The sequence below is a fragment of the Triturus cristatus genome, chromosome 5_2 (assembly GCF_964204655.1).
Source record: "Triturus cristatus chromosome 5_2, aTriCri1.1, whole genome shotgun sequence".
Classification (NCBI taxonomy): Eukaryota; Metazoa; Chordata; class Amphibia; order Caudata; family Salamandridae; genus Triturus; species Triturus cristatus.
Window position 1 is genome coordinate 515,297,430 of NC_140588.1, and position 25,805 is coordinate 515,323,234.

The window sequence follows — 25,805 nt, forward strand, 5'->3', positions numbered from 1 at the left end:
TCCGCAGGTCACCATCATCACTGATAGGTCTTTCATAGGGTGGAGAGCTCACCTCTGCGAGATGACTGTACAAGGCAACTGGACCCCTTAGCTCCAAGGCTGCCACATAAACTGCCTGGAACTTCTAGCCATCAGAATAGCCCTACAACCATTAAGGGGAAAACTGTAATAATAAAAACAGACAAAATGGCGGCCATATTTTACATCAGAAGCAGGGGTGCACTCACTGACCCCAACTCTCTGCACTTGCTCATGAAATTCGACATTGGGCAACCTGCAACAACACCCACCTACTGGTGTAAGATTTGCTAGGAGTTCAGAACGACATTGTGGACCTGCTCAACAAGTCCATGAGTGGGAACTCTAACCACATGTTGTTCAAACTTACTTTCAGAGGTTGAGAGTAGTCCTACAATAGACTTATTTACTACTCTAAAAAGGCAAAATGCCGAAACTTTGCCTCCAGGTACCTGCACACCTAGTCCATGGGCAATGCATTCTTGATGAACTGGTATTGATATTTGCTCGTCATTTTTTGCCTCTCCCCCCCCCAATCATCCCATATGTTGTGAGAAAAATAAGCCCTTTATCCATAATCCTCATCCTAGCTGGCTCAACCATGACAAGACAGCCCTGGTATTCAGTACTCCTGGAGATGTCACTTAGTCCCCACAATAAGCTCCTGTTGAGACCGGACCTTCTCTTCCAGCATCTGGGTCAGCACAGACACCAAGATGCCATACAGCTGAACCTTGCAATCTTCCACCTGAGTTTTTAGAGTTTGGCTACCTCAACAACAGGAATGCATGGCTATCCTACGGTAAGCGTGAAAATCCACTGTGCGTGCACTGTTATGGGCTAAGTGAAAAAGGTTCATATGTTACTACAACCCCAAACACCTGGTTCCAATACAAGTATCTGTGCAGGCGCATGTTTCTTACCTCGTACACCCTTACAATGCAGGCCTTGAATACACTTACATACACTTGAACTTATACAAGTGAGAAGGTGTTACAGCATTTCAAGAGAATACTTCATTACATACCCAGGTATATTAAGAGCATAGCAACATTTCAAAAAGGCTGTTAGTTGTTAAAAAGGAAAGGGGAGTAGCGTGGCAATGGTAGAGGCATGAATGGAGGTGCTACTCCTGATCTCTAGGCCATGCTCAAGGGAAATGAGTACTCAGCTACATCTAATTGTGAAAAAGCCACTCACTTTTGTGACCGTGTGAAGGGATCCAGAGTCTGACGAAGAAGACTTTGCTCGAATTCGGAGCCGCAGATTGGAGTTTTGCGTGTCCCAGGGACGCAATCACCTGGCAAAATGGTGACTGCATCAACAAAAGATTAGAAAGTAGGGGCCTTGGCCTCAATGACTCATTGGATTGTGGCGTTGAGGTCATAGTGGAGGTGCACGGATCCCTCCCTGAACAGCATCCAGGATTGAGAGAGCTGTGGACTGCGTGGGCCTCCTGTGGGTCAGTGCCTGTGAAAGACTGTCATTTTGGCATCCAGGGAACCCTGGTGGGGTTTGCGGCTTAACCCCTAGGTTGGCAGTCTGCCTGGCAGGGCATCCTCAATATGGACTAGGTACCTCTCTTCCTGAGCTTATGATTGCGAGGACAGATGCTGGAGGAGGAGGCAAGTCCCTGATATGCAAGACTTGGTGGTGGCCTGTGCATGCTCAAGGGACAACCTCCATTGTTGTGAAGATGGGGGGGGTGGGGGGTCGGCGGCTGGGTGGGTAAGTGTGAAGAGGAACCCATATCAATTACCTTGGAGAGACGAACTTGCAATCCTAAAGTGGATAATCCACTGCAAACAGGGAGGGCAGCATGGCAGCCCTTCCTGGAACAAATGATAGGAAACTGACAATGAATGAACCCAAAGGACAATTTGTGAAGTCTCCTCTTAGCGTCATTACATAGTCACGTCATTATTGCCATAGAGAAACACAGCTACATATTGCACAACACACATCTCAGTAGTGTGATACCAACTGAAAGTTCTGGATTGAGAGTTTGGAGGTGCGGCTGAGGGGCAATGGTGTGGCCCTACCCGTGACAAATCGGTCTCCTTGGGCCCATTCTTACAATGCCACCTAAAAATTAGACAAAGCAGGAGGAGCTGTTGGATTTCACATGGAGAACTACGTCAAATCAGGAACCCGAAGTACCTGGGGGAAAGGGGGAGGAGGTGAAGCGGGGAGGAGGTGAAGCAGGGAGGTCACCTGTGCTCACATGTTACACCCCAGGACAGAAATGGCAGTACGAAAGGTGATCTTTTTGAGAGCCTTCATTCATTGAAATGAGCTGAGGGAGGAACCTAATACTGATATTGAGAAAAATTTCACTGATCTATGTGCTAACCTCTGAAGTAAAATTAGCCATCTATGTAGAGACATGGAATCTGCAGAGGCTAGGGTGGTAGAGATGGAAATCTGGGTAGAAACGCTTGAGGCCTTCAGAATGAACATAGACCAAATTCAGCAATCTCTTGTAAAGAAACCTGCAAGGGCCTTCAGAAGAATAGACTAACTAATAAATCTATCCAGACATAACAAAGTAAGAATAATATGTTTAACAGAGAACGTGGAAGGCCCAACCCTGAAGCATTTATTATGGGCATGTTGTCAACCCTCGTGGGAGATGAGCACCCTACAGTACACGTTGATAGAGAGCTTGTTGATAAAGTGCGTTAAGTGGGCACCAGACGAACAAAACACACTCTTAGAACGAGAGAAATCTTAGTAAAATTCCTATACTATACTTTGAAGGAAGAAGTTATGAAAGCAATGAGGGCCTGAGAAGTGAGTTTTCAAGAATGCTCCTGTTCAGTGTTTCGGGATGTTTTGCAGCCCACCCTTCAAATACAACTTATTTTCCAGCCAATCACTGAGAAGTTAAGACCAGAAAAAATCTGATATAGATGGACATGGCTGTTTGGCATTTACGCAGGAGGGAACACAAAATCAGTTTACAGAAACACTGTTGTCCGCAAAACATCTAAAGTTAGACCTGACTGAGGAACAGGCCCAACGGAAGGGCCTGCCGCAGGGCAGTGACACATCAGACTGGGTCAGTGAGAGCTAGATTGGGCATGCACATAGACCTCTACAATGCAACAACACAATTTTATAAGACACTGGAAATAAGTGACTCAAAGGCTGAAAATGCCTTGAAAAAGAAGGTTCTGTTCTCTGGTCCCATTACATAACGCTGAACAAACATATCTACTCTATTCTTACCTTTTGAGTGCAAAGATTGGTTACTTTGTTGAATAAGTTGACACCAAGGAGCCAAAGATGTGTAGGAGTAAAATATCTTCACTAGCGGCTATGCTGATAAATGGAACCATGCTGTTCAGACTATGCTATGTTTTTGCGATGTGTTTATGATCTTCATCTGCATAGGGGAGAATTCCTAGAGACCGTAGGGGGGGGTTGGCTAAGTGGGAAGTAATAGTAAAGACAGAATGTATTGCTGTATAGAACCACCAACAAGATAGACTAAGAAAGGTCCCGGTCATACTGGAGCATTTTCTAATGGCTGACCTAGGTTTACGAGAGATTTGTAGAGAGCAACATAAAATAGACCGTGAGAATAGATTAAATTATGGTGAGTAATTTACTTGCTTTCTGGATCATTGATGTTGAAATTGGCATCATATCAATGTTGGGCCATGCAACTGTCTATCAAATTACAGTTGGGACATAGCACCAGAAATAAATGTGGGCCCCTACTTCCCTCATTACTAAGACATCGTACTCCAAGAACAGATTGGACAACAAATGAAGGAATACTTTTAACTAAATAGAGGACCGAAGGTTTAAGTGATCCAGGGAAATGTATAGCACTGATGACACGACTTAGACGTCAAGAAATCCCAAAATTTGAAACAAATATAAAAAGAAGATGGAGTTGGAATTTATAGTTCCCTGGAGCTTCACCGGAAATGAAAGGCAGCAAGAAGACAAGTTAGACTTGTATACTCAAGCATGTCAGAACTATCACTGCTATATTTTAGGGAGGGAGGCATCTGGTGATGGCTGATAGGATGGGCTATTTTTTTGTTAAACAAGTCTGAGGTAAAATAGTGAGGGATTCCATTAGAGAAATTAAATCCAACACAGGACTTCTTGCAGAAGGAGAAAATACACTGGAAGAATTCCATACATGTTGTACCAATCTCTACTCAAAAGAAACTTGCCTTCAAGTGGAGCAGAAACTTTATCTCACATAGGCGAATCTACCCCACCTCCTCAATGAACAAAAAGCATATCTGGTAGCACCCATAATTGAGAATCTTCAATCCAAACCAAAGTACTGCAGCACACATTAGTGCAGATACCCGCTGTTCATAGACTTCTTTTAGACCGGAAGGTATCGCTTCTTTCATAATTATTTCCCTTTTTTCTTTGAATGTGATTTTTGACAAATGTGGTAACTGCTGAGAATATACTGTATGGTTATTCTGGAAGATGGTACCGTACAGGGACTTTTGACATAATTGTGCTGTTTTAAAGAGTTTGGATGATTTAAACCCTCAATAAAAATTAATAAAAAAAGAAAACCATCGCAAAATCTGAAAGCACTCATTGGTGACAAGGCTGTAGAAACTGCAATAAACTCGTAAATTGTAATATGGCCCCTGGTCTGGATGAATAAAATGGAGTATTCTATAGAACATGTGGCAATAGGTAATTGACTTATTTCATCACAGCTCTGAGACTTGAGCCATCTCCAAATCAATGGGCGAGGTCATCATCACAGTAGCTTCAAAGTCTGGGCAGAGGAACAGAAGATTTCCTGCTCTCTCTAACTGCATCTCTCCCCGTGATCTGCCACCATTTAAAACTATTTGAAGAAATATCAGGCTTTAAAATAAATGTTGACAAATCACAAATATTTAACCTGTGCTTCAGCACTGAGCTCATACACTGATTGCAGGGACTATAACCTTTTGACATGCCCGTAGCCTCTGGAGATGTCTGAGAATAAAGATCTCAACAAAAATAGCAGCCTTGTTTTGCTTAAACTATCCTCATCTTATAGCTGAAATGTAATTTGACCATGGAGCCTGGTCTAAACTTATCTTGTCCTGGTCTCTGAAAATGTATGCGTTAAAAATGAATATATTAGCACATTTACTCTACTTGTTCCAAGCACTTTCTTACTATTGAGTAATCCTTTATTACATAAACACAGAAAATGATTCTTGATTACATCTGGGGTCAGGCTAAGCCTTATACCAGTCCAGAACTCAGGAGGGCATGGGTCTACCTGATTTCCACTGATCTTGTGCAGCGATCCAGCTGCGAGCAGCAATAGAATGATTCACAGCAGAGAACAAAAGACATGGGTTCAAATGAGCCATGTTATAGTGAGTAGGCCCCAATGGCATGTGGTATGGCTGGGGAGGAAACACAGGCCTATAAACACACTGCTAAGTAGACCGGTTTATACCTCATTACGTTTATGGGACGAAGTCATGCTAAAAAGAGGTCTTTCTATTTTCCCCTCCCCCACATACACCAATTCACTTTAACTGATTTTTCTCTGGTGATGCAAGAATTGGCTTTTGACTAGTGGCTGGAGGAGGAGTGCATAATGAGCTCAGACATGTTCAGTCGGCACCAGTTAAATCACATCTAGAATGCAAACCTGAATTTCGCTTGGATGGAAGGGAGAGAATAAGGTACACCCTAATTAGACACTGGTTCTTTCAACTCCACTTGAAACAGGCTGGTATCAAAGATAAGACACTGATTAAATCACTATTCCCCAGTATAATAAGCATATAGAGTATAGTACATGGAGTTAATCACAGATGCGCGCCCAATGTAGCCATACATGTCAGAGTGGAAAAAGAGCACTTCAGAAATGTTTATTTAGGAAACGGTGGGAGCGGATGAGAAAATGCATCAAAGCTCAACGTACTTTTTTTTTTTTTAGAATTTGTTTATTTTGATTTCACAATTGTTGACATGAACAGTGCTATATCGTACAGCCGTTTCAAACATGAAATAAACGTTATAGCCATTCCACCCTTTCCCCGTGCAGTGTCCAATGATATATTACCTAGTTTTTTTTTTATTTCTCTCTCTCTCCCCCCCCCCCCCCCCCTCCCCCTTTAGAGGACTATAATAATACAGTACTTGTGCTACTTGCGGGCCCTAGGGGAGGTTCCTTCATCATTGGGTTCATGACTTTTCATAGGCGAATCCCCTCCCTCCACCACAGAGCCTGAATTCTCTGTATCCTGCCCCGTTGCTGTTGTTGCTTTAAAGACCTCAACAGCCTCTCTCCATAATGCTAGCTCCTCTTCTGCATGCTCATCTACTCTACATCTGCGTAGCCCGAGTTCCACTGCTACTGCCCATTCTTTCACATCGTTACCCCTCTTTACCACAGTGGGTCCCCTCGTGCCCATCCATGTCATGGCTACTCTGCCGTTTCGCAAGCAATAGCGCCAATTGTGCAAATCGCCATTGCATTTTTCCTCCCTTATGTTGTTTGAGCATGCCCAAAAAACAAGCTGTAGGTTCTGGCTTTAGTGTCACTCCCCCTACACTCTGTAGTGTCTCAATTACCAGGCCCCAATAAGCATGTAGTGAAGTACACTCCCAGGCCAAGTGTAGAAATGACGCTGGAGCAGTGTGGCATCGTGGGCACGTGTTCGGTTTCGTGTGGTCTATGCGGTGTAGTAGCACCAGGGTAATATATGTACGGTGTAGAAAATTGAAGTGAGCTAGTTTAAATCACACGTTGCATGAGCCCTTTTTTACTAATTTACAGGCCTCCTTCCACTCAGCGTCCGGGAATGGCGCCCCCAGTTCCTCCTCCCATGCCAGTATCGCCCTCGTCTTGGTGTGGGTGTGTCCGTTATCATCGCATTGTATAAGTGGGATATCAAGTTTCTCTGCCCCCTCCCCCAAACTCCAGCAGCGTTCTAAACAAGACTCAGACTCCAGGGTGACCAGGCACGTAGGCCAGATGTCCCGTGTTACATTAGTGATGCTGGCGTAGAGAAGGAATTGCCCCTGTCCCACTCCAAAACTGTTTTGTGCTGCCTCAAAAGAGATCAGTGTGTCGTTGGGGAAAAGGTCTGCCTACGTCAGGCATCCACCGTCTTTCCAGCCCATTACATCCACCTCTGATGCCAAGTGCATAAACGCCCGGGAGGTCCCAAAAGATGAAATCCCTTTCAAAGGGGGCCCGCCTCAGTACCACCTAAAGCTCGACATACTTACCTAGATTCAGAAAAATTCTCTTCACCCATCCAGTCTCACCTCTATTATATGTACCGTAATATTACCCCGAACTATTGAAGGAGGTGAGGAGACATAGGAGAGCTGCTGCCGATTTTTAATTTTTAGCTTTTATAAATCTGTTTAATAAGATTACACAACACATGATAGCTTGTGGAATTCCCAGTCTACTGTAAAGAGGCCCACTTACACATTTCAGTTCATCCCTCACGGCCTAGTGTTAACTTCAAGAACAAATGAGGAATCGCCTGGCAAATCCGGCTTCCCCCAGTTACACTCCAGACTGGCTTTTCAGCTTGGCCTTAGTGGCTCCGTCCTTGCTAGTGTGGCAGTACCTCAGTGTGGTTTCAGCCCCATCTCATTCTAATACATTTTCTGCAGTTTTCCAGGGACCCCACACCTTATCAAATTTACGGGTGTAGCCGCGAACTCTGTAGACCTGCTCCTCAGACCTCATACACCTGTTTAGATTTGATTCCCTCTCGGCCAATGATTAGATCGATTTCATCTTTCTTAACCTAGTTCTTGTGAAGCACTCCCAGTAGAGTAATTTTAGTTGGGAGGCCTCCCCAACCCGCGTTGGCTTCTAATCTCCCTAAGTCCTGCTCCCGTTTACTCTTTAGGTGTGACAAAGGGTGGTAGTCTGTTGGTAAGTAGTGTGGTGTAGATCTGCAAAACTGCATGTTTGTGCAGTGGAGCCTCCAGTACTCTGAATTCCAGCGGTGTTCCTCTGCTGTGTCTTGAAGTCGATTCACAATGCACTTCAGGACATGCCTCACCTGCATATACCGAAGAAATTGACTCCCCACCAGTACAAGAGCTGCTGCAGATTTGGTGGGGACGCCTCAGATTTGAATACTTTAGGGAGGAGTTGATCAACTGAAACAGTGTCCTGGGTTACCCACTACCAGTGAAAGACCTAGTGATGATCCTGGTCATCAGACTGGAGGGATATGACGACAGCTAAACAGGAGTGGTGTGTGGTTTTGCCGTGTCCGGAAACCATGGAACAATTCCATTGTGTTAACTGGAAAAAAGCATACCCACCCCAGTCTCCCAATGACATCAGAAAATACAGGCAATGTTAATGATGGACAGGCAGTCGCACAATGGTAACAACACTCATACAAATTTTGACAGGTTATGGACGCCCCTGTTGGAACTCCTGATCCAGGTTGATCCTTATGAAAGGTGCCCACTGCAATGAAGAACTACGGGCCTGTTCCAGTAGAACTCTAGCCCCGGGATGTTCTTACTTAGGAACCCCACTTATGATGCCAACACAGTTCCCGAGTTCTACTATGATCAGAAATAAATTATCTGACAGAACTTTGATCATGGGGGCTTGGGAGGGTAAGGTAAGGAAAATGCTACTTACCAGCATGCATCTGTTCTTGGCATGTAGAGCTGCAGATCCTCACACTTGCATTAGATCGCCATCTGGTGTTTGGCTCGGATGCATGCACCTTGCTGTTGTCTTGGAAGAAGTCTTTGTAGTCAAGAGATAGGTGACTCCTCCCTTGGACGATGGTGCGCATGGGCATCGACTCCATGCTTAGATTGTTTTTCGCCATGATGGGAAATGATGTAGTTAGTAGAAAGAAAAAGATGTCCATGTGTGTATATCTAAGTAAGATAGAACTGAAAAAGATACAGGTCCCGGGGAGGTGGGTGGGTGTGTGAGGATCTGCAGCTCTACATGCCAAGAACAGATGCATACTGGTAAGTAGCATTTTCCGTTCGAGGCATATGAGCTGCAGATCTCATCTCACACTTGCATAGACTGTAAAGCAGTATCTCCCCTAGCGGTGGTCACCTGTATCGGTTGCAGTAGTTTGAGAGTTTCAAGAACAGCTTGGCCCACAGAAGCTTGCTGCTTGGCTTGCACGTTAACACAATAGTGTTTAGTGAAGATGTGTGTTGTAGACCATGTTGCTGCCTTACAAATGTCTTCTACTGGAATGTTTCCTAAGAATGCCATAGAGGCCCCTAGTTTACACGTGGAATGCGCCCTAGGGGGAATTGTTAATGTGTGTTTCGCTTGTTGGTAGCATATTTGGATATATTTAACAATCCACCTTGCAATCCCAGCCTTAGAGATAGGATTACCCTTATGCGGCGGGGAGAAATCTACGGACAGTTGTTTTGTTTTGCTAAATGATTTGGTTCTGTCAATGTAATAAAGCAGGGCTCTTTTTACATCTAGGGTGTGTAGAGCTCTCTCCGCTAAGGAGTCCGGGTTTGGAAAAAACACTGGTAACTCCACTGATTTATTAAGATGAAATGGAGAGATGACTTTAGGAAGGAACTTTGGGTTTGTCCTGAGAACCACCTTGTTACGATGTAATTGTAAGAATGGTTCTTGTATGGTTAAAGCCTGGATCTCACTTACTCTTCGAAGAGAGGTGATGGCAATAAGGAAAGCCATTTTCCATGTGAGGAACTGCAGTTCGCATTTATGTAAAGGTTCAAATGGGGGTCCCATGAGCCTAGTAAGAACAATTTTTAGATTCCACACTGGAGAGGGTGGTAACCTAGGAGGAATGATTCTTTTGAGGCCCTCCATGAAGGCTTTAATTGCAGGGACTCTAAAAAGTGACAAGTGTTGTCTGTTTTGCAGATAAGCAGCAAGTGCTGCAAGATGTAAACGTATGGATGAATATGCTAGGTTACATCTTTGCAAGTGCAGTAGGTAGCAAATGTTATTTTGGATGGAGACATCCAGTGGATCAATATGGTTGTTGGTGCAGTAAATGGCAAATCTTTTCCATTTTGCAGCATAGCAAGCTCTAGTAGTAGGACGTCTGGCTTCTTTAATGATGTTCATACATTTCGGTGGTAGGTTAAGGTAACCGAACTCTAGGACTTCAGGAGCCAGATCGCCAGATTCAGCTGACCTGGATCTGTATGTCTGATCTCTCCAGGGGTCTGCGTTAGCAGGGATGGGGACCGGCGTAGTTTTAGTTGTGGAACTAGTGAGAGTTCCAACAGTGTTGTGAACCACTGTTGGCGTGCCCATGTGGGAGCTACTAAGATTAGTTTGAGAGACTGTTGTCGGAGCTTGCGTACCACTAGTGGAATCAGTTGGAGTGGCGGAGAAGCGTACGCAAATCTGCTTGACCAGTTCATCCATATGGCATTGCCCTTGGGACAATGGGTGTGGTAACCTTGTGGTGAAGGTTGGGCATTTTGCTTTTTCGTGTGTGACGAACAGATCTATGTCTGGTTGGCCCCACATGTGGAAAATGGTAGAAGAACCTGGGAATGTAGTGTCTGTCGACTTAACAGATCCAAGATCTGATTGTGAACTCCTGGAAGGTGTTCGGCGAGCAGATATATATTTTGTGGGATGGCCCATCTCCATACGTTTTGTGCGAGCTGGGACAGCTGCAGAGTGTTTGTGCCACCTTGTTTTTGTATGTAGTACATGGCTGTCATGTTGTCCGTTCGGATCAGGACAGCTTTGTTTTGTACATGTACTTGGAATGTTTTTAAAGCTAGAAATATTGCTAGTAGTTCCAGGTGATTGATGTGGAGCAGTTTTTGTTGAGTGGTCCACTTGCTTTGGGTTGTATGCCCGAGGAGATGGGCTCCCCATCCTGTGAGTTATACGTCTGTCGTGAGTACTATCTGTGGAATAGGTTCGAGGAACAGCCGCCCTTTGGACAAGTTTTTTGTGTTCCACCACAGCAGAGAGCGATGTGTGCGGCTGTATACCAACACCAGATCTGTAAGTTGTCCTTGAGCCTGATTCCACTGATGTGCTAGACATTCCTGTAAGGGTCGCATTTGAAGTCTTGCATAAGGTACAATAAAAATGCAAGATGCCATCATGCCTATGAGTTGCATGAACACTCTGGCTGGGAGAGAGTGTTGGGCTTGAAATTTAGTGATGAGAGTTTGTATGCTGGCTATCCTGGTTGGACTGGGATATGCTAGAGCTGTGGAGGTGTTTATTGTGGCCCCCAGATATTGGTGTATATGAGAGGGCTGGAGATGCGACTTGGTGTAGTTGACCGTGAACCCCAAGTTGTGTATTGTTTGGATGGTTTGGTGAGTGTGTTGAACACATTGGTTGAAGGACTTGGCTTTTATTAGCCAGTCATCCAGATATGGGAAGACATGGATGTGTTGTCTGTTCAGGTGTGCTGCTACTACCGCAAGACATTTCGTGAATACCCTTGGTGCGGTGGTGACTCCGAAGGGAAGGACTTTGAACTGATAGTGTTGTCTGTCCACTACAAGCCTTAGATACTTCCTGTGAGCAGGATGTATGGGAATGTGGAAGTAAGCGCCCTTGAGATCTAGTGTGGCTAGGAAATCGCCTTGTTGTAGCAGCAGGAGCTGTTGTTGGAGAGTGATCATATGAAAATGATCTGAGTGTAAATATAGATCTGAAAGAAACACGTTAGTTAGATTCCTTACCTTAGAATATCCCCAGGCGTCAGGCTGGATCCGGAAAGATTTTTCGGCAGCATTACCCCTGCGCATTGGTAGGTGTCGTCTGCGGCTCCTCGTTCGTCATCGGCGTCGTGATCGCCGGGATGACGTCATCGGAGTACTTAGACGCCGCCCTCGCTCGCTGACGTCAGTTCTTTTTTCGGAGCCAGCAAGCGCAGATCTGGGAAGAGCTTACCCTTAGTAAATTTTTTTACTAAATTTTTGGACATTTTGGCTATCTTTTTCGAGTCGACTTCGACTCCTGGTGCCGGTAGGGATGCCCGGGTTCAAGCCGTGTGACGTCTGTCACCGACTGATGCCGGTTACCGACCCTCACCATCGGTGTCTCTACTGTCTTGGGGCCGACCACGATGACAAGTCGAGCCCCGACTGCCGGGCCTTGACGTCGAAAGCTTGGCGGGAGCGGTCCCGCAAGCTCCTCGAGATCTGGCAGTTTGCTCCGCGCTGCTCGAGGTCCCGGTGGAGGAGGAAGTAGAGGGACCGGTCGCGGAGCTGCAGTCATCACCGCTCGTCGGGATCCAAGTTCTCATACTCAGGTAGGTCGAGGCATGGCAAAAAGAAGTCGAAGAAGCAACATCGCTCTTCTGACTCCCCTCGCCGGTCACGTAACTCGGCCGAGGGTTCGGGTGGCACCACCCGTGCGGCTCCGCCAGAGCCGCAGGAGTCGCATCCGGCCCCAATCCCTCCGGTCCCTGGGCTTCATGCGACTCCGGACGAGATTCGAGACTTCCTTGTGGCCATGAAGACTCTCTTCCCGCCGTCGAGGCCTGCCGGCGCACCTCCGGGCACCGCAGGTCCGACTGGGGGTCCTAGCGAGCCAGCGGCTTCGGCGCCGTCGTCGACTTCGGTCCCTACACCGCATGCCCCCGTGGGATCCAGGCCTGGATCCCGGTTGACGCCAGTCGACCTCACAACTCCTCCGCTGGTGCCGACCCCCATGGTGTCGCTCCCGGCGTTGTCCTCGGACCACACAGTCCCTAGTTTCAGCCCCGGTCTGGCATCGATGGGTGAGCCTTTTGCCTATGACCCGGCTCCCGTCATTTCTGCCTGTTTACCAGGACACGGATGAAGGGGGGGACTGGGAAAGGGGTCTGAGGGCCCTCTGGCACAGCAGTGCCAGTTAAGTCAGGACTGGTTAGATGAGCTGGGGGACGCCAGTGGTCTAGACACTTCGCCTGACACTGGTTTCATCTCTCTTCCTTCCGTGGCTACGGAGGAGGGTGCTACTTATGCTGTGGTGCTGCACAGTGCGGCCCAGGCCTTGCGCCTGGAGCTCCCTGCAGCGGCCGTGGAACTAACCTCCTCACTGAGGTGCATCAGCCGCCAGTAATCTCTTCGGCGTCTCTGCTGCAGTTTAATGAGGCCCTCACCGACGTTCTGATGGGCACTTGGTCCAAGCCCTCCACAGTCTCCCCTGTGGATCGGAATGTGGCCCGGCACCACCACCCAGCTCCGGGCGACCCCAGCTTTTTGTCCTTACACCCCACCCCTGAGAGTCTGGTTATCCAGGACTCCACGTCCTAAACCGCTTTTCCGTCTGCGCCTGAGGATTGGGAATGCAAAAGGATGGAACAGTTTGGCAAAAAAATGTTTTCCTCCCTCAGTCTTGGGTTGCGGTCCATTAATACCGCGTGCCTTTTGGACCGTTACACCCGCTCTCTGTGGGATACGGTGGCGGACGTGTTGCCTCAGTGTTCAGAGGAGGCCAGGACACGGCTCGCCCAGGCTCTTGCTGAGGGGCGTGATGCAGCACGGTATTCCATCAGATGTGGACTTGACACCACAGACTCGCTGGGTAGAGCGATTGCAACAACGGTGGCGATACGTCGTCATGCCTGGCTGAGGTCCACAAACTTTTCAGGGGATGTCCAGAGCACTCTCATGGACATGCCCTTTGATGACTGTCGCCTTTTTGGCAACAAAGCAGATAGCGCGCTGGAGAGCTTTAAGGACTCCAGGGCTACGGCCAAGTCCTTGAGCCTGTCGGCCAAGCGCCAGCAACCTTCTGCTTTTTGCCCCTTTCGTGGCCAAGGAAGGGGCGCCCCCGCACGTTCGTCCAGCCACAGGCTGCAGAACCAGCCTCAACTCGGTCACGGACGTGGATTCCGCCTTGGTGGAGCAGGGGGACAGAGAGCCGGTCAGTCAACATCCGCTCCCGCAGCATCTGCCTCAAAGCCTTCCTAGTCCAACCTTTCAGGCCCATTCCACGCCAGTGGGATGCAGAGTTCGCCATCCCCTGCTCCACTGGCGTACCATCACTTCGGAAAGGTGGGTGCTGCAAATCGTCCGAAGGGGCTACTCCCTCCCCTTCGAGGCGACCCCTCCAGCCATGCCACCGCAGTACCACCGCATGTTAGGGGATCACTTGCAACTTCTGGAGGAGGAAGTTACGGCCCTCTTGGCCAAGGGGGCCATCGAGTGCGTTTCTGGCCCAGAAGTAGGATGGGGTTATTACTCCCACTACTTTCTGGTTCCCAAGAAGGGCAAAGGGGGCCTACGTCCTATCTTGGACCTCAGGAGCATCAACGCCTTTCTCCGGAAGGAGAAGTTCAAGATGCTTACTTTGGCTCAGGTTTAGCTGCCCTAGACCCTGGAGACTGGATGGTAGCAGTGGACATGCTTTATGCTTATTTCCACATCCCCGTCCTGCCGGCCCAAGACAGTTGCAGTTGTGGCTCACGGAGGGCGATTGGGTCAGTGGCAGATCACTCTCCCTACCCCAACCGGAGCACGTAGTGGTGACGAATGCGTCTCTCCTGGGATTGGGGGGGCCACATGGGAGAGGCGGAGATCAGAGGCCTCTGGTCTCCGGCGGAGTCCCGGCTCCATATCAACCTATTGGAGCTGCGGGCGATCCGGCTTGCACTGAAGGCATTCCTTCCCTCGTCCGGGGAAGTGTAGTGCAGGTGTTCACGGACAACACCACCGCCATGTGGTATTGCAACAAACAGTGCGGGGTGGGGCCGTGGACCCTTTGTCAGGAGGCTCTGCGCCTCTGGACATGGCTGGAACTTCAGGGCATCACACTGGTGGTTCAACACCTGGCAGGTTCTCTGAACGCCAGGGCGGACGAACTCAGCCGCCGGTGCATGATGGATCACAAGTGGCGTCTGAACTTGGACGTGGTGCAAGGTCTGTTTCAGCAGTAGGGAGAGCCTTGGTTAGATCTATTCGCCACCGAATAGAAAGCCCAATGTCATCAGTTCTTCGTATTGGAATTTCCAAGGCGGCACTCGCTCGGAGACGCTTTTCGTCGCGAGTGGAGTTGCAGTCTGTTATACGCCTATACCACTTCTGCCCAGAGTGCTGAAGAAGATCAGGCGCGACCGGGCCCAAGTCATCTTTGTGGCTCCAGATTGGGCACGAAGATACTGGTATCCCTAGCTACTCAGTCTGTCAATCGATCCCCCGATTCGACTGCCTCTTCAGGAGGACCTTCTGTCGCAGCAGCAGGGGACGGTCCTCCACCTGAACCTGTCCAGCCTCCACCTCCATGCGTGGAGATTGAGTGGCGGCAGTTGATGTCTTGCCTCCTGAAGTCTGTGATGTCATTCTGGCAGCCAGGCGTCCCTCCACTTAAACGGTATACGCCTGCAGGTGGTACAAATTTGTGCATGGTGCACAGCAAAGGCTGTGGATCCCCTTTCCGCCCCTCTTTCTGAGGTTCTCCTCATTCTTCTTTCCCTGGCTCAGCAGGGTTCTGCTCTAGGCACCATCAAGGGATATCTTTCAGCTGATCAGCCTTCTCTTTTCAAGTCCCCTGTTAATAGATTCTTGAAAGGCATTACTCACATGTTCCCTCCTGTTCCCTTTGTAATGCCTCAGTGGGACTTGAATCTGGTGTTGACTTATCTGATGTGCGCTCCATTTCAACCACTTCACAACTGTCCTCTTCGTCTTCTGACTCTCAAGACTGCTTGCATGGTTGCTATCACCTCTGCCAGAAGAGTGAGTGAGCTCCAGGCTCTTTCTTCTACACCTCCTTTCCTCTCTGTCCATCTGGACAAGGTTGTTCTGAGGACTCGCCCTTCTTTTCTTCCTAAGTTGGTACTGCATTTCACATCGGGCAGGCCATTTACCTTACCCACCTTCTTTCCGCCTCCGCATCCCTTCGAAAGAGGAAGAGAGGCTCCACTGTCTGGACCCAAAACATGCCCTCTCCTTTTATGTGGATCGCACAAAACAGTTCCGGGTGGACGACCAACTCTTCGTTGGCTACGTGGGCGCTAAGAAGGGGTGGGCAGTGCACAAGCGAACCATCTCTCGGTGGGTCGTTTTGTGCATTAAGTTCTGTTATTCCTTGGCTAAGAAGGATCCTCCTGTGGGACTGAGGGCCCATTCCACTCGGGCCACAGCGGCTACTACTTCCTTGGGACGGGGAGTCCCTCTGTTGGACATTTGTCAGGCAGCAACGTGGGCCTTGCTGCACACGTTTGCCAAGCATTACTGCCTGGACAGCCAAGTCCGAAGAGATGGCTTCTTTGGCCGTTCCGTTCTCCAGGACTTCCTGGTGTGATCTTGGTTCGCAGACCCACCACTGGGGTTTGTATTGCTGGGGTATCTATTATAAGGTAAGGAATCTAACTAACGTGTTTCTTTTGGATACACAAGTTGCTTACCTTCGGTAACGATATATCTGTAAGAAACATAATTTAGTTAGATTCCTTACCGCCCCACCCATCCTCCCCGTTCTGCGAACTGATATCTAGAGGGCAACGTCTAAGTACTCCGACTACGTCATCCCGGCGATCGCGACGCCGATGACGAACACAGAGCTGCAGACGACGCCTACCGACTCTCAGGGGTACTGCTGACGATAAATCTTTCCGAATCCAGCCTGACGCTTGGGGATATTCTAAGGTAAGGAATCTAACTAACTAATGTTTCTTACAGATATATCATTACCGAAGGTAAGTTACTTGTGCGTTGAGGGGTCTGAGGTCGAGTATCGGTCTTAGAGTCCTGTCCTTTTTGGGGATTAGGAAGTACAGCGAGTAAACCCCTGTTACTTGATGTTGTAAGGGAACAGGTTCTATTGCGTGCTTTTGAAGCAGTGAGAGAACCTCCTGTTTTAGGAGCGTGAGATGCTCTGTGGACATTGGACGCTGCTTGAGTGGTATGTGTGGGGGGTAGCTGTAAGTTTCAGGCAGTAACCATACTGGATAATCTGTCTTACCCACTTGTCTGTTGTGATGGAATTCCAGACCGGTATGAACTGCGATAATCTTCCCCCGACTGGAGTGGAATGGTCTGAGGGAAGCGGAGGGAAGTCACTGTTTTGTAGATGGGAAGGTGTGAGTGTTATTACCTCAGCCTCTTCCTTTGTTATTCCCTCTGTATCCGCCTCTAAAATATCCTTTACTGGGGGATGTCTGTGTGGTGGTTTTAAACAAAGATGTGTTGTCTGCTCCCATGTTTTTAGAGGCTCCTCTATAGAAGGAGCAACGAAAGCAGCCTCGTGTTTGTGGAGACTGTAACGCTCCCATGGACTTAGCAGTCTCAGTGTCTTTCTTCATTTTTTTCGAGTGCAGTGTCTAATGCCGGGCCAAAAAGTTGTTCTTGGTTGAAAGGCTGGTTGAGGATGGTAGTCTGGACCTCCTGCTTAAAGCCTGAAATGGGCGGCCAGGCATGGCGTCTAAGGAGTACCCTAGTATTGATGGATCTAGAGGCAGTGTCTGCAGCGTCAAGTGCGCATTTTATTGACGCGTTTGAAATTAGTTTGCCTTCTTGGATGAGATCATTTGCTTGGGTTTTATATTGGTCAGGCAAATGTTGTAATAGGGTTTCCAGTTGGTCATAGTGGGACCTATCCTATCTAGCCAACAGTGCTTGCGTGTTGGCTATGCGCCAGTGATTGGCTGCCTGCGCAGCTACCCTTTTGCCAGAAGCGTCCAGTAATTTGGATTCATTATCGGGGGTGGCGCATCCCCGGAGGTTTGTGAGGTGGTGCGCTTCCTAGCGTTGGATACTACTAGAGAATCCAAAGGCAGCTGTCCCCTAATGTAAGCAAGGTCTTCAGGGGCAGGTCGATATTTTTTATCGATTCTAGGGTTAAGAATCCTGGCACGTACGGGAACTTTGAACACTTCAGGGGCATGCTTAATGACTCCCTTGATCATTGACAATAATTGCACTGTCTTTTGGGACGGTTCGAATGTATCCAAAAGGAAGTCCTCCTCTGCTGTGTCTGAGTGCATTGTGACGCAGTGGTAAACGGCAGCCCTATTAAGTAACTGTCCAAAACCAAGATTATTGTCTGGGGGGAGATGGTTTTGAGGGGTGTGGCTGGGGGCTTGGGAGGTCTGGTAGATCTGTTAGGACAGGGTGGTGGATCGTCTGAATCTGTGAACGGGTCAGTTGGGTAACCCCCCACCCCTAGGTCATCACCATCATCATCATCTGGAGGTGGTGTATGTGGTAGAGAAGTTACAGGCAGAGGTGGTGTAATAGATTTAGGGAGAGGAGGTGGGTTAGAAGGAAGTACAGGAGAAGAAGGAGGCATAGGTGATGTACCAGAGTCCTCCTTCACAGGCACTGGAGGGGCAGGTGCTGTGACTTCCTCTTCTTACATGGCACAGCTGTGACATGTCCTGTTTCAGGGTTAATATAAATCTTTTTCTGTCTAGGATCGACAGGATCCGGATGAAAAAGCTCCTTTTCCTCGGGAACCGCCTCCGGTGCTGATTTTTTCGGTTCCGAGCAGAGCTGGTGTTGAGTTTTATGGTCTTTGGCCTTAGGAGGCGTGGTAGAGTCCTTAGGCTTGTCTTTTGTTTCCGAGGATCTTGATTTTGGAGCCAAAGTTGGATCTTTAGGCTTGGAAGTGTTCGACGCCGTCTTATCCACGGACCTCAAGGTTTTCGGGGCGATTAGTCTTTGGAGGTGGAAGGCGTCGGGACCGACTTCGGATCCGAGTGTTCTTTGGCTTTGGTGCCGAAGGCTTCGGCGGGACGATTACATGAGGTTTGCTCTGTCCCGAGCTACCGAAAGGCTTGTCTTTTTTCTTCGGAGCCGGGCCCGGAGGCGGGGCTTCTGAAGTGTTTTCGATCGTGACTGGGGCCAACAGGCGAAGTCTTGATCAGTGCCTTCGGTTTTGGTGGTGGGGTTGAGGCAGAGGCAGTAGTACTCACTCGTTGACCAGTAGTGATGGGGTCGTCTAAGTCGTCTGCCTCTGACACGATTTCGAGATCTTCGGAATCTTCATCCGGGCCTTCGTTGAAGATGTCCTCTGGTTCCGGAGCTGATTTCTGCGCCATGATGTGACGTCGAGCCCTTCGATCTCGAATAGTCTTCTTCGATCGAAAGGATGCGCAGGCTGGACAGCTGGACTCGTCGTGTTCAGGTGATAGGCACAGGTTGCAGACTTTGTGATGGTCACTGTGTGGGAACTTTGCTCCACACTGGGGGCATTTTTTGAATGGTATCCTTTCCATGAGCCATAGGCCTCACGGCGTGGAATGGCCCAGCGGACCTCGTCGACGACCGGAATCGAGCTGATGAAAGGCGCATCGAAGATGTTCCATGTGAATCCGAAGAGTTTCTGGAAGTTATGCGCGGCGAAAAAGTTTGAAATGAAGATTTCGAACTGTAGCGCAAAAGTTGCATCCGAACCCAATGGCGGACAAAAACTATCTGAGGATGAAGTCGATGCCCATGCGCACTATCGTCCAAGGGAGGAATCACCTATCTCGTGACTACAAAGACTCTTCCAAGACAACAAGGTGCAAGCATCCGAGTCCAACACCAGATGGCGATCTAATGCAAGTTTGAGATCTGCAGCTCATATGCCTTGAACGTTTTATTTTATGTTACGCTTTTTCGCTTTTGTCTCTGGATGCTCTTGTTATCTTTTTTTCATTGATGATCTTAAAAAATTATAAAATAGAATTAAAACAATAGATTGAGACAATGCGCCGGTGATGTGCTTTGGCCATTTATTCACTGACACCGTTCCAATGAACCTTTTGGCAGATACACCTCTCTCTGATGGGCATTTCTGTAGCCAATGAACTGTTTATGCCTCTGTGAATAGTATGTTGTTTGTGTCTTTCTTTTCCAAGAAAATGTTGCCTCCTAAAATGTATATTTTTATGACCCAGTGCTGAAAATATGCAATTTTGTATACAATAGATGAAATCGGACTTCCGGCCGCATTTTACGAGGTCTTTGAGAATATTTTACGACATGGATTTGGAGCAAAAGTTTGGCAGATGGTCCTTGAAAAGTTGGCGAAGAAAGACTTCTGGGGGGTAAGATTTATTATCAGGTGGACTTTTGGGGTAATCCAAAGACTACTTTATCCATTCTTTTGCAGCTCTTTCAGAGATGAAAGAATATTTGTTTGCCTAAAAAGATATAAATGAATTCAGAAATGCAATTCAAAAAAGTTTGTTAGACTTTGTTCTTTGCCAGTACTCTTTTCCTCGCAATTAATGTACTTTGTTGATCATTTCCCCACATCTCTCCTTATTAGTAAAATAAACTGTCAAATATTACTCGTATATATTTAGGAACATACGGTGGACACTTTGTCTGGTTAACACTTCCATTTCATTACAAATGCACCTCTTATATGAAAAACCTGAGAACTAATCGTGTTCTACAAAAGAGGGAAGCATTTCGGAATATGATGGTGTAGTTAGGACCTTCGCTAAGTAAGCCACAATTACAAACTAGAACTGGGCAACATTTTTGTTATGCAATCAAAATCTTGCATTATTCCATTTTTTTATTTCATATCCTTTCAATTGTGCTTTTTTACAGCATTGTAACCCGCATGAGACTACTTTGCAGCAATGTCTTTTGGAACTGTAAAATCGATGTGTACTGCTGCCTCAAGACATTTTATGCTCCAACTTTCCAGGCAGATACAGGCTTCCCCGCCTGTATCTCAATTAATTATTGTATGCTAGGTACGCGCCAAACCGCATTTCTCGCAATACGTGCTTTTTTTATGTAAAGTACATGTAAAGCCCAAGTGGGGAAAAAAACGTCAATTTCATTAACACCTAATGTCAGACGTGATAGAACCTTCATTTGCATTACAAATTCTTGGTTGGGTGACCTATTTCATTAATATATTGACCCCGCTAGTACCAGTGTGGCTCTAAACATTTTTAACATGATATCAAAAAGCCAATTTTTTACCTTCTTTGGTTCTAATCTCTGCGCACTTTATTTGCTTTCTTTTATGGAACTTAGTTATGTTTTGCATGAATTTTGATGAAGTATATTACAGTCCAAAAGAAGAGAAGCCTAGGTTTTCTAGTTTGATAGTGTACGTTTTAGTTTTCTAATGTCCCAGTGTCTATCTTGCCTAATTTTAGTCAGACCCTGCATTCATTTTGATAGATATTTCCCATACGGAAAGGGCGACTGTGTCCAAGTCGGAACAACCTTCCCATCCTAGTCCACCGTCCCATGTTACTGGAAGATGGAATCACCATCATCTCAAGGCTGTAATGAATTAACTCTTTCTGAAGTTGCGTAGTACACAAATATAGAAAGCAGGAGAGGACCATGTCTCATCCCTGGCCTTCGCCAAAATAAATTTGTTTTTCAATCTTTTACTTTGACTAGATTGCAAAAATCTATAAACAGTTATTAGTGTATGAACCTTCGTCATTTTCAGGTCTCCCCTGAGATACAGCGCATGCACTGTTGCTTGCGACGATCTAATATTTTTTTTTTTTTAAATCCTGCCACTATCAGACTTGGCATCCTTGGTGTGGTTTCCCCTGACTTTTTGCCTCTGCCTCCTGTATTTTTGATGCTGTGCTGGATTTCGTTTTAGCTGGCTTAGATGCTTTGGGAACATTGCCACTGCTAATAAGTGTCAAAGTGCAAGTACTCCCTAGGGAAATGGTTATTATGATAGATTATCCATGATTGGCCAATTTGATTTACTGATATGCCGCTAGTAAAGTGCACTGATTGGACCAGGGCCTGTACATCACATTCTACTAGTGGGCCTGCAGCACTGATTGTGCCATCCACACAAGTAGCCCCTTCAAATCAGTCTCAGACCTACCCCTGTAGTGTCTATGCATGCAGTTTGTAACTGCCATGTCGATCTGGCAAGTGCACCCATTTCCAGGCCCACACCTTCCCTTTTCTTACATGTGAGGCAACCCTCTGGTAGGCCCAAGGTACCCCCATGGGCAGGATGCAGTGTATGTAAAAGGTAAGACATGTGCTGGTGTACTTACATGTCCTGATAGTGAAATACTGCCACTTTCGTTGTTCACTATTGAACGGCTATCTGTCCCATAGGTAACATGGGAGTTAATTTGTAACATCTTACACGTATAACTTTCTATTGGGACCAGATGTAGAAATGGAGTTTAGGCTCTCTAAACTCGGAATTTACTAGCACATCTTTTAAGGAAGATGGTTTTAAAATTGTGTTTTTGAAAATGCCATTTTTTAGAAAGTAATTAAAACACATTATCTAGCCATCACATTCATCACTGTCTATTACTTGAACAGACACAGCCATATACCAATTTCTTTGGTCTGTAGAATTTATTTACTTCTTTTTCATGATTTTGAAAAAATAGTCATTGTTATTTTACAATCAGAACACGGGGAACACATGATTCTTCCCACTTTGAACATACAATCAACTCAGATTATGAAAAACGAAATAATCTAACTGTTACAAAAAACACACAATACAAATAACAGTAATGATTTACATGAAAAAAAGAAAGTTGTGTACTCTTAGACCTGTCATGATTTTAGAAAAGAAGCAACCATTGTAGAAATCCATTAACCAATGTGTACATTCATTGTCCGGTCCCTACCAGACGGAACACTATTATTGCTCATAGGGATCGTTTTATTCAAATTGACAGCTAATCCCTAGGAGTGGATTTAAATCTGTGAGATGTGACCCCTGGTTGAGATGTGCTGACGCGTTTCGAGCCCCAATACTATTCTTGGGGTTGTCTACAGGGCCGTGACTAGGTACAATCTGCTAATTACGATCTGGGGGATGGACACCTGTGTCGTTACTTGATATAATCGTTGCTTGTAATTGTTCCCATTTTGTCAATGATTCGGACTTCAATAAGAAGGAGGACTGTGCCTTTGATGTGTGTGCTTTGCTGGGTTGGGCTGCAGTTACTGCTTCTGCCAAGGAGAGAACAAAGGCGTTGCTGTGAACCTGCTTGAAGAAGAATCTCCAAGGGCTTGTGTGTACTAGCCTCCTGTTATGAGGTCTCAGGGACACAAAGACTTCACCTGCAACCTACTGACTAGCACCTGGACTCCTGCATTCGGAGTGGAGTGGAGTGGAGTGGAGCACAGCTGGAGTGGAGCACAGCTGGATGGAGCGGAGTGGAGCACAGCTGGATGGAGCGGAGTGGAGCACAGCTGGATGGAGCGGAGTTGTATGCATTGTGTTGGCCTAGAGTGGCACTGCATTGAGTGGCATAAATGGAGCAGCATAGAGTATTATGGAGTGGCTTAGAGGAGAGTGGACTGGTGTAGAGTGCAGTGGGTAGAGAGAGTTGTACGGAGTAGAGTGCAGAGGCATAGAGGTATGTAGTGTATAGTGCACTGGGGTACAGAGGTGTAGGGCAGAGTGCTGTGGTATAGAGAGCAGTGCCATATAGAAGAGTTGTGCAAATTAGAGTGGAGTGCAGTGGAGTAAAGTGGCATAGAGTGCAGTGGTGCACCGTAGAGTGCAGTACCATAGAACACAGTGGTGCAGAGTACAGTACAACAGAGTAGGTTGCAGTGGCATAGAGTGCCGTGGTACAGAGTACAATGCAGTTATGTAGAGTACAGTGGTAGAGTAGCGGGTAAACCACTTTTACAATGCATCATTTACCAAACAATCACTCACCACAAATCATTTACTAAGCATCTCCTTTACCATGCATTGCCTTTACCATACCTTTACCACACATTTCCTTTACCATGCAGACCTTTACCATGTATATGCCTTTACCAGGCATTCCTTTACAACAAAATGGTAAGTATATATCAGGTAAGCATGTGTGTGTGTGTGTGTGGGTGTGTGTGTGTGTGTGTGTGTGGGGGGGGGTGTATATGTATGTATATATATCAATCTTCACTCACTACTACAAACACTTGTCATCTGAGAGAGAGTTGTCAACGGAGAGGCCAGTCTCTCAACACACCCTACTATGCATAACTGTGATCTGAGTGAAATCTGACAGGAGAGGCACTTCCTTCCCCACACACTACTAAGTGCACCCGTCGCCTGAGAGAAAGGTCTGAAAGGAAAGGATAGTCCCTCCCTTCACACTAGTATGCATTCCCATCATTACAGAGAGTGGTCTGAGCAGAATGGACAGTCCCTCTACACACCCTACTACGCATACCTGTCATTTGAGTGCGGTGTTAAAGGAGAGGCCCGTTCCTCCCCACACACTACTACCTACACCAGTTACCTGAGAAAGAGAGGGGTCTGAAAGGTGAGGATAGTCTCCGCCCTGTACACTACTACTCACATCCATCATCTGACAGAGAGGTCTCAGCGGAAAGGCAAGCCTCTTTCCATACACCATACCACACACTCCACACACTACGAAACACATCCACCATCTGAGAGAGAGGTCTGATAGGAGAGGGCAGTCCCTCCCCACACACTACTACGTATGCCTGTCATCTGAGGGAGAGAGGTGTGAAAGGAGAGGCCAGTCCTGCCACACACCCTACTACACACATTCGTCATCTGAGAGATTGGTCCGACAGGTGAGGCCAGTCCATGTACACACTCTAATATGCACACCTGTCACCTGAGAGAGAGGTCTGAGCTGAAAGGGCAGTCCCTCTCCACTCAGTACTACTATGCACACCTATGATCTGAGTGAGAGATATCTCAGCAGAGAGGCATGTATGTGTTGCTACATCCTAGTACACTATATCGTCTGCGACAGAGGTCTTAGGGGAGTGGTTAATGTCTCTCCACACACCCCACTACTCACACCTGTCATTTGAGAGAGAAGTTTGTTAAGAAAGGCCAGTCCCTTTTCACAACCCTTCTATGCACACTCATCATCTGAGAGAGAGCTCTGACAGGAGAGGCCAGTCCCGTCCTACTCACTACCATGCACACTCGTTATCAAAGAGAGAAGTCTCAAAGGATAGGCCAGCCCCTGTACACCTGTTATGTAAGAGAGAGGTCTCAGCAAAAAGGCCAGTCCCTGCACACACCCTATTATGCAAAGGTCTCATTTGAGAGACCGGTTTGAAAGTAGAGGGTAGTCCCTCCTCATACTCGTTTTTGCGATCCAGCGATAGTCACAGGAGAGGAGAGCGCAAACTTCAGTGAGTGAGGCTTGCCGCGCGAGGGTAGTGCAATCCTGCGAGAACCGGATGGAAATTGCTGATCCTGCCACAAGGTGTTTTATGATCCCACGAGTCTTGCAAGATCGTATTGGGGAAGGGGGGGGGGAGGAGGGGGGGTGGCGAAATGAGAAAAAAAGGGGGCCAAGTCTCAACCAATAGTTACCAATCTTATTACATGGTTGAAAAAATGCTGTGAAGTGATTGGCCGCATAACCAGGGATAGCTCAGGTTGTCCATGTTGCTTTGAAGGAAAATGAAGTCTCTTTCAGTTGTGATCAATAGATGTGACTTAATTTCGAGATGAAAGAGACTTATGTCTTCATCTGCCTTTAAGAAAGAGGTCCAAGTTCAGCTATTTAGAATATATGTTCGAGTCATATGAGCTGCAGATTACACACTATGCATAGATCGCCATCTGGTGTTGGGCCCGGATGTTTGCACTTGTTTTTGTCTTGGAAAGTCTTTGGAAGTCACGAGGTAGTTGACTCCTCCTTTGGATCATAGTGCGCATGGGCATCGGCTCCATCCTCAGATTGTTTTTTTCTGCCATCGGATTCCCAATTCACGCGGCTCAACAACTTTGAAGTCTCCGATTCCGGTCGTCGACGAAGACCTTCGGGCCTACCTGGGCCTCATCGTCTGGCTCATGGAAAGGACGCCATTCAAAAAGTGTCCTCGATGTGGGTCGAAGTTTCCCCACACCGCCCTCCATGAGGTGTGCAACCTCTGCCTCTCACCGGAGCACGAGGCCA

General features: G+C 47.1%; 1 protein-coding gene across 3 annotated transcripts in view; it reads left to right on the top strand.

Annotated features, from left to right (window-relative positions):
- TRANK1 (tetratricopeptide repeat and ankyrin repeat containing 1) overlaps window positions 1-25,805 on the top strand; it is a 1,100,402-nt gene that overhangs the window by 354,849 nt on the left and 719,748 nt on the right. For all 3 annotated transcript variants that reach the window (XM_085607558.1, XM_085607559.1, XM_085607557.1), the window contains one exon: window positions 19,861-19,979. In XM_085607558.1, coding sequence (XP_085463684.1) covers window positions 19,861-19,979 — 119 coding nt within the window. The remainder of the gene's footprint in view (window positions 1-19,860; window positions 19,980-25,805) is intronic.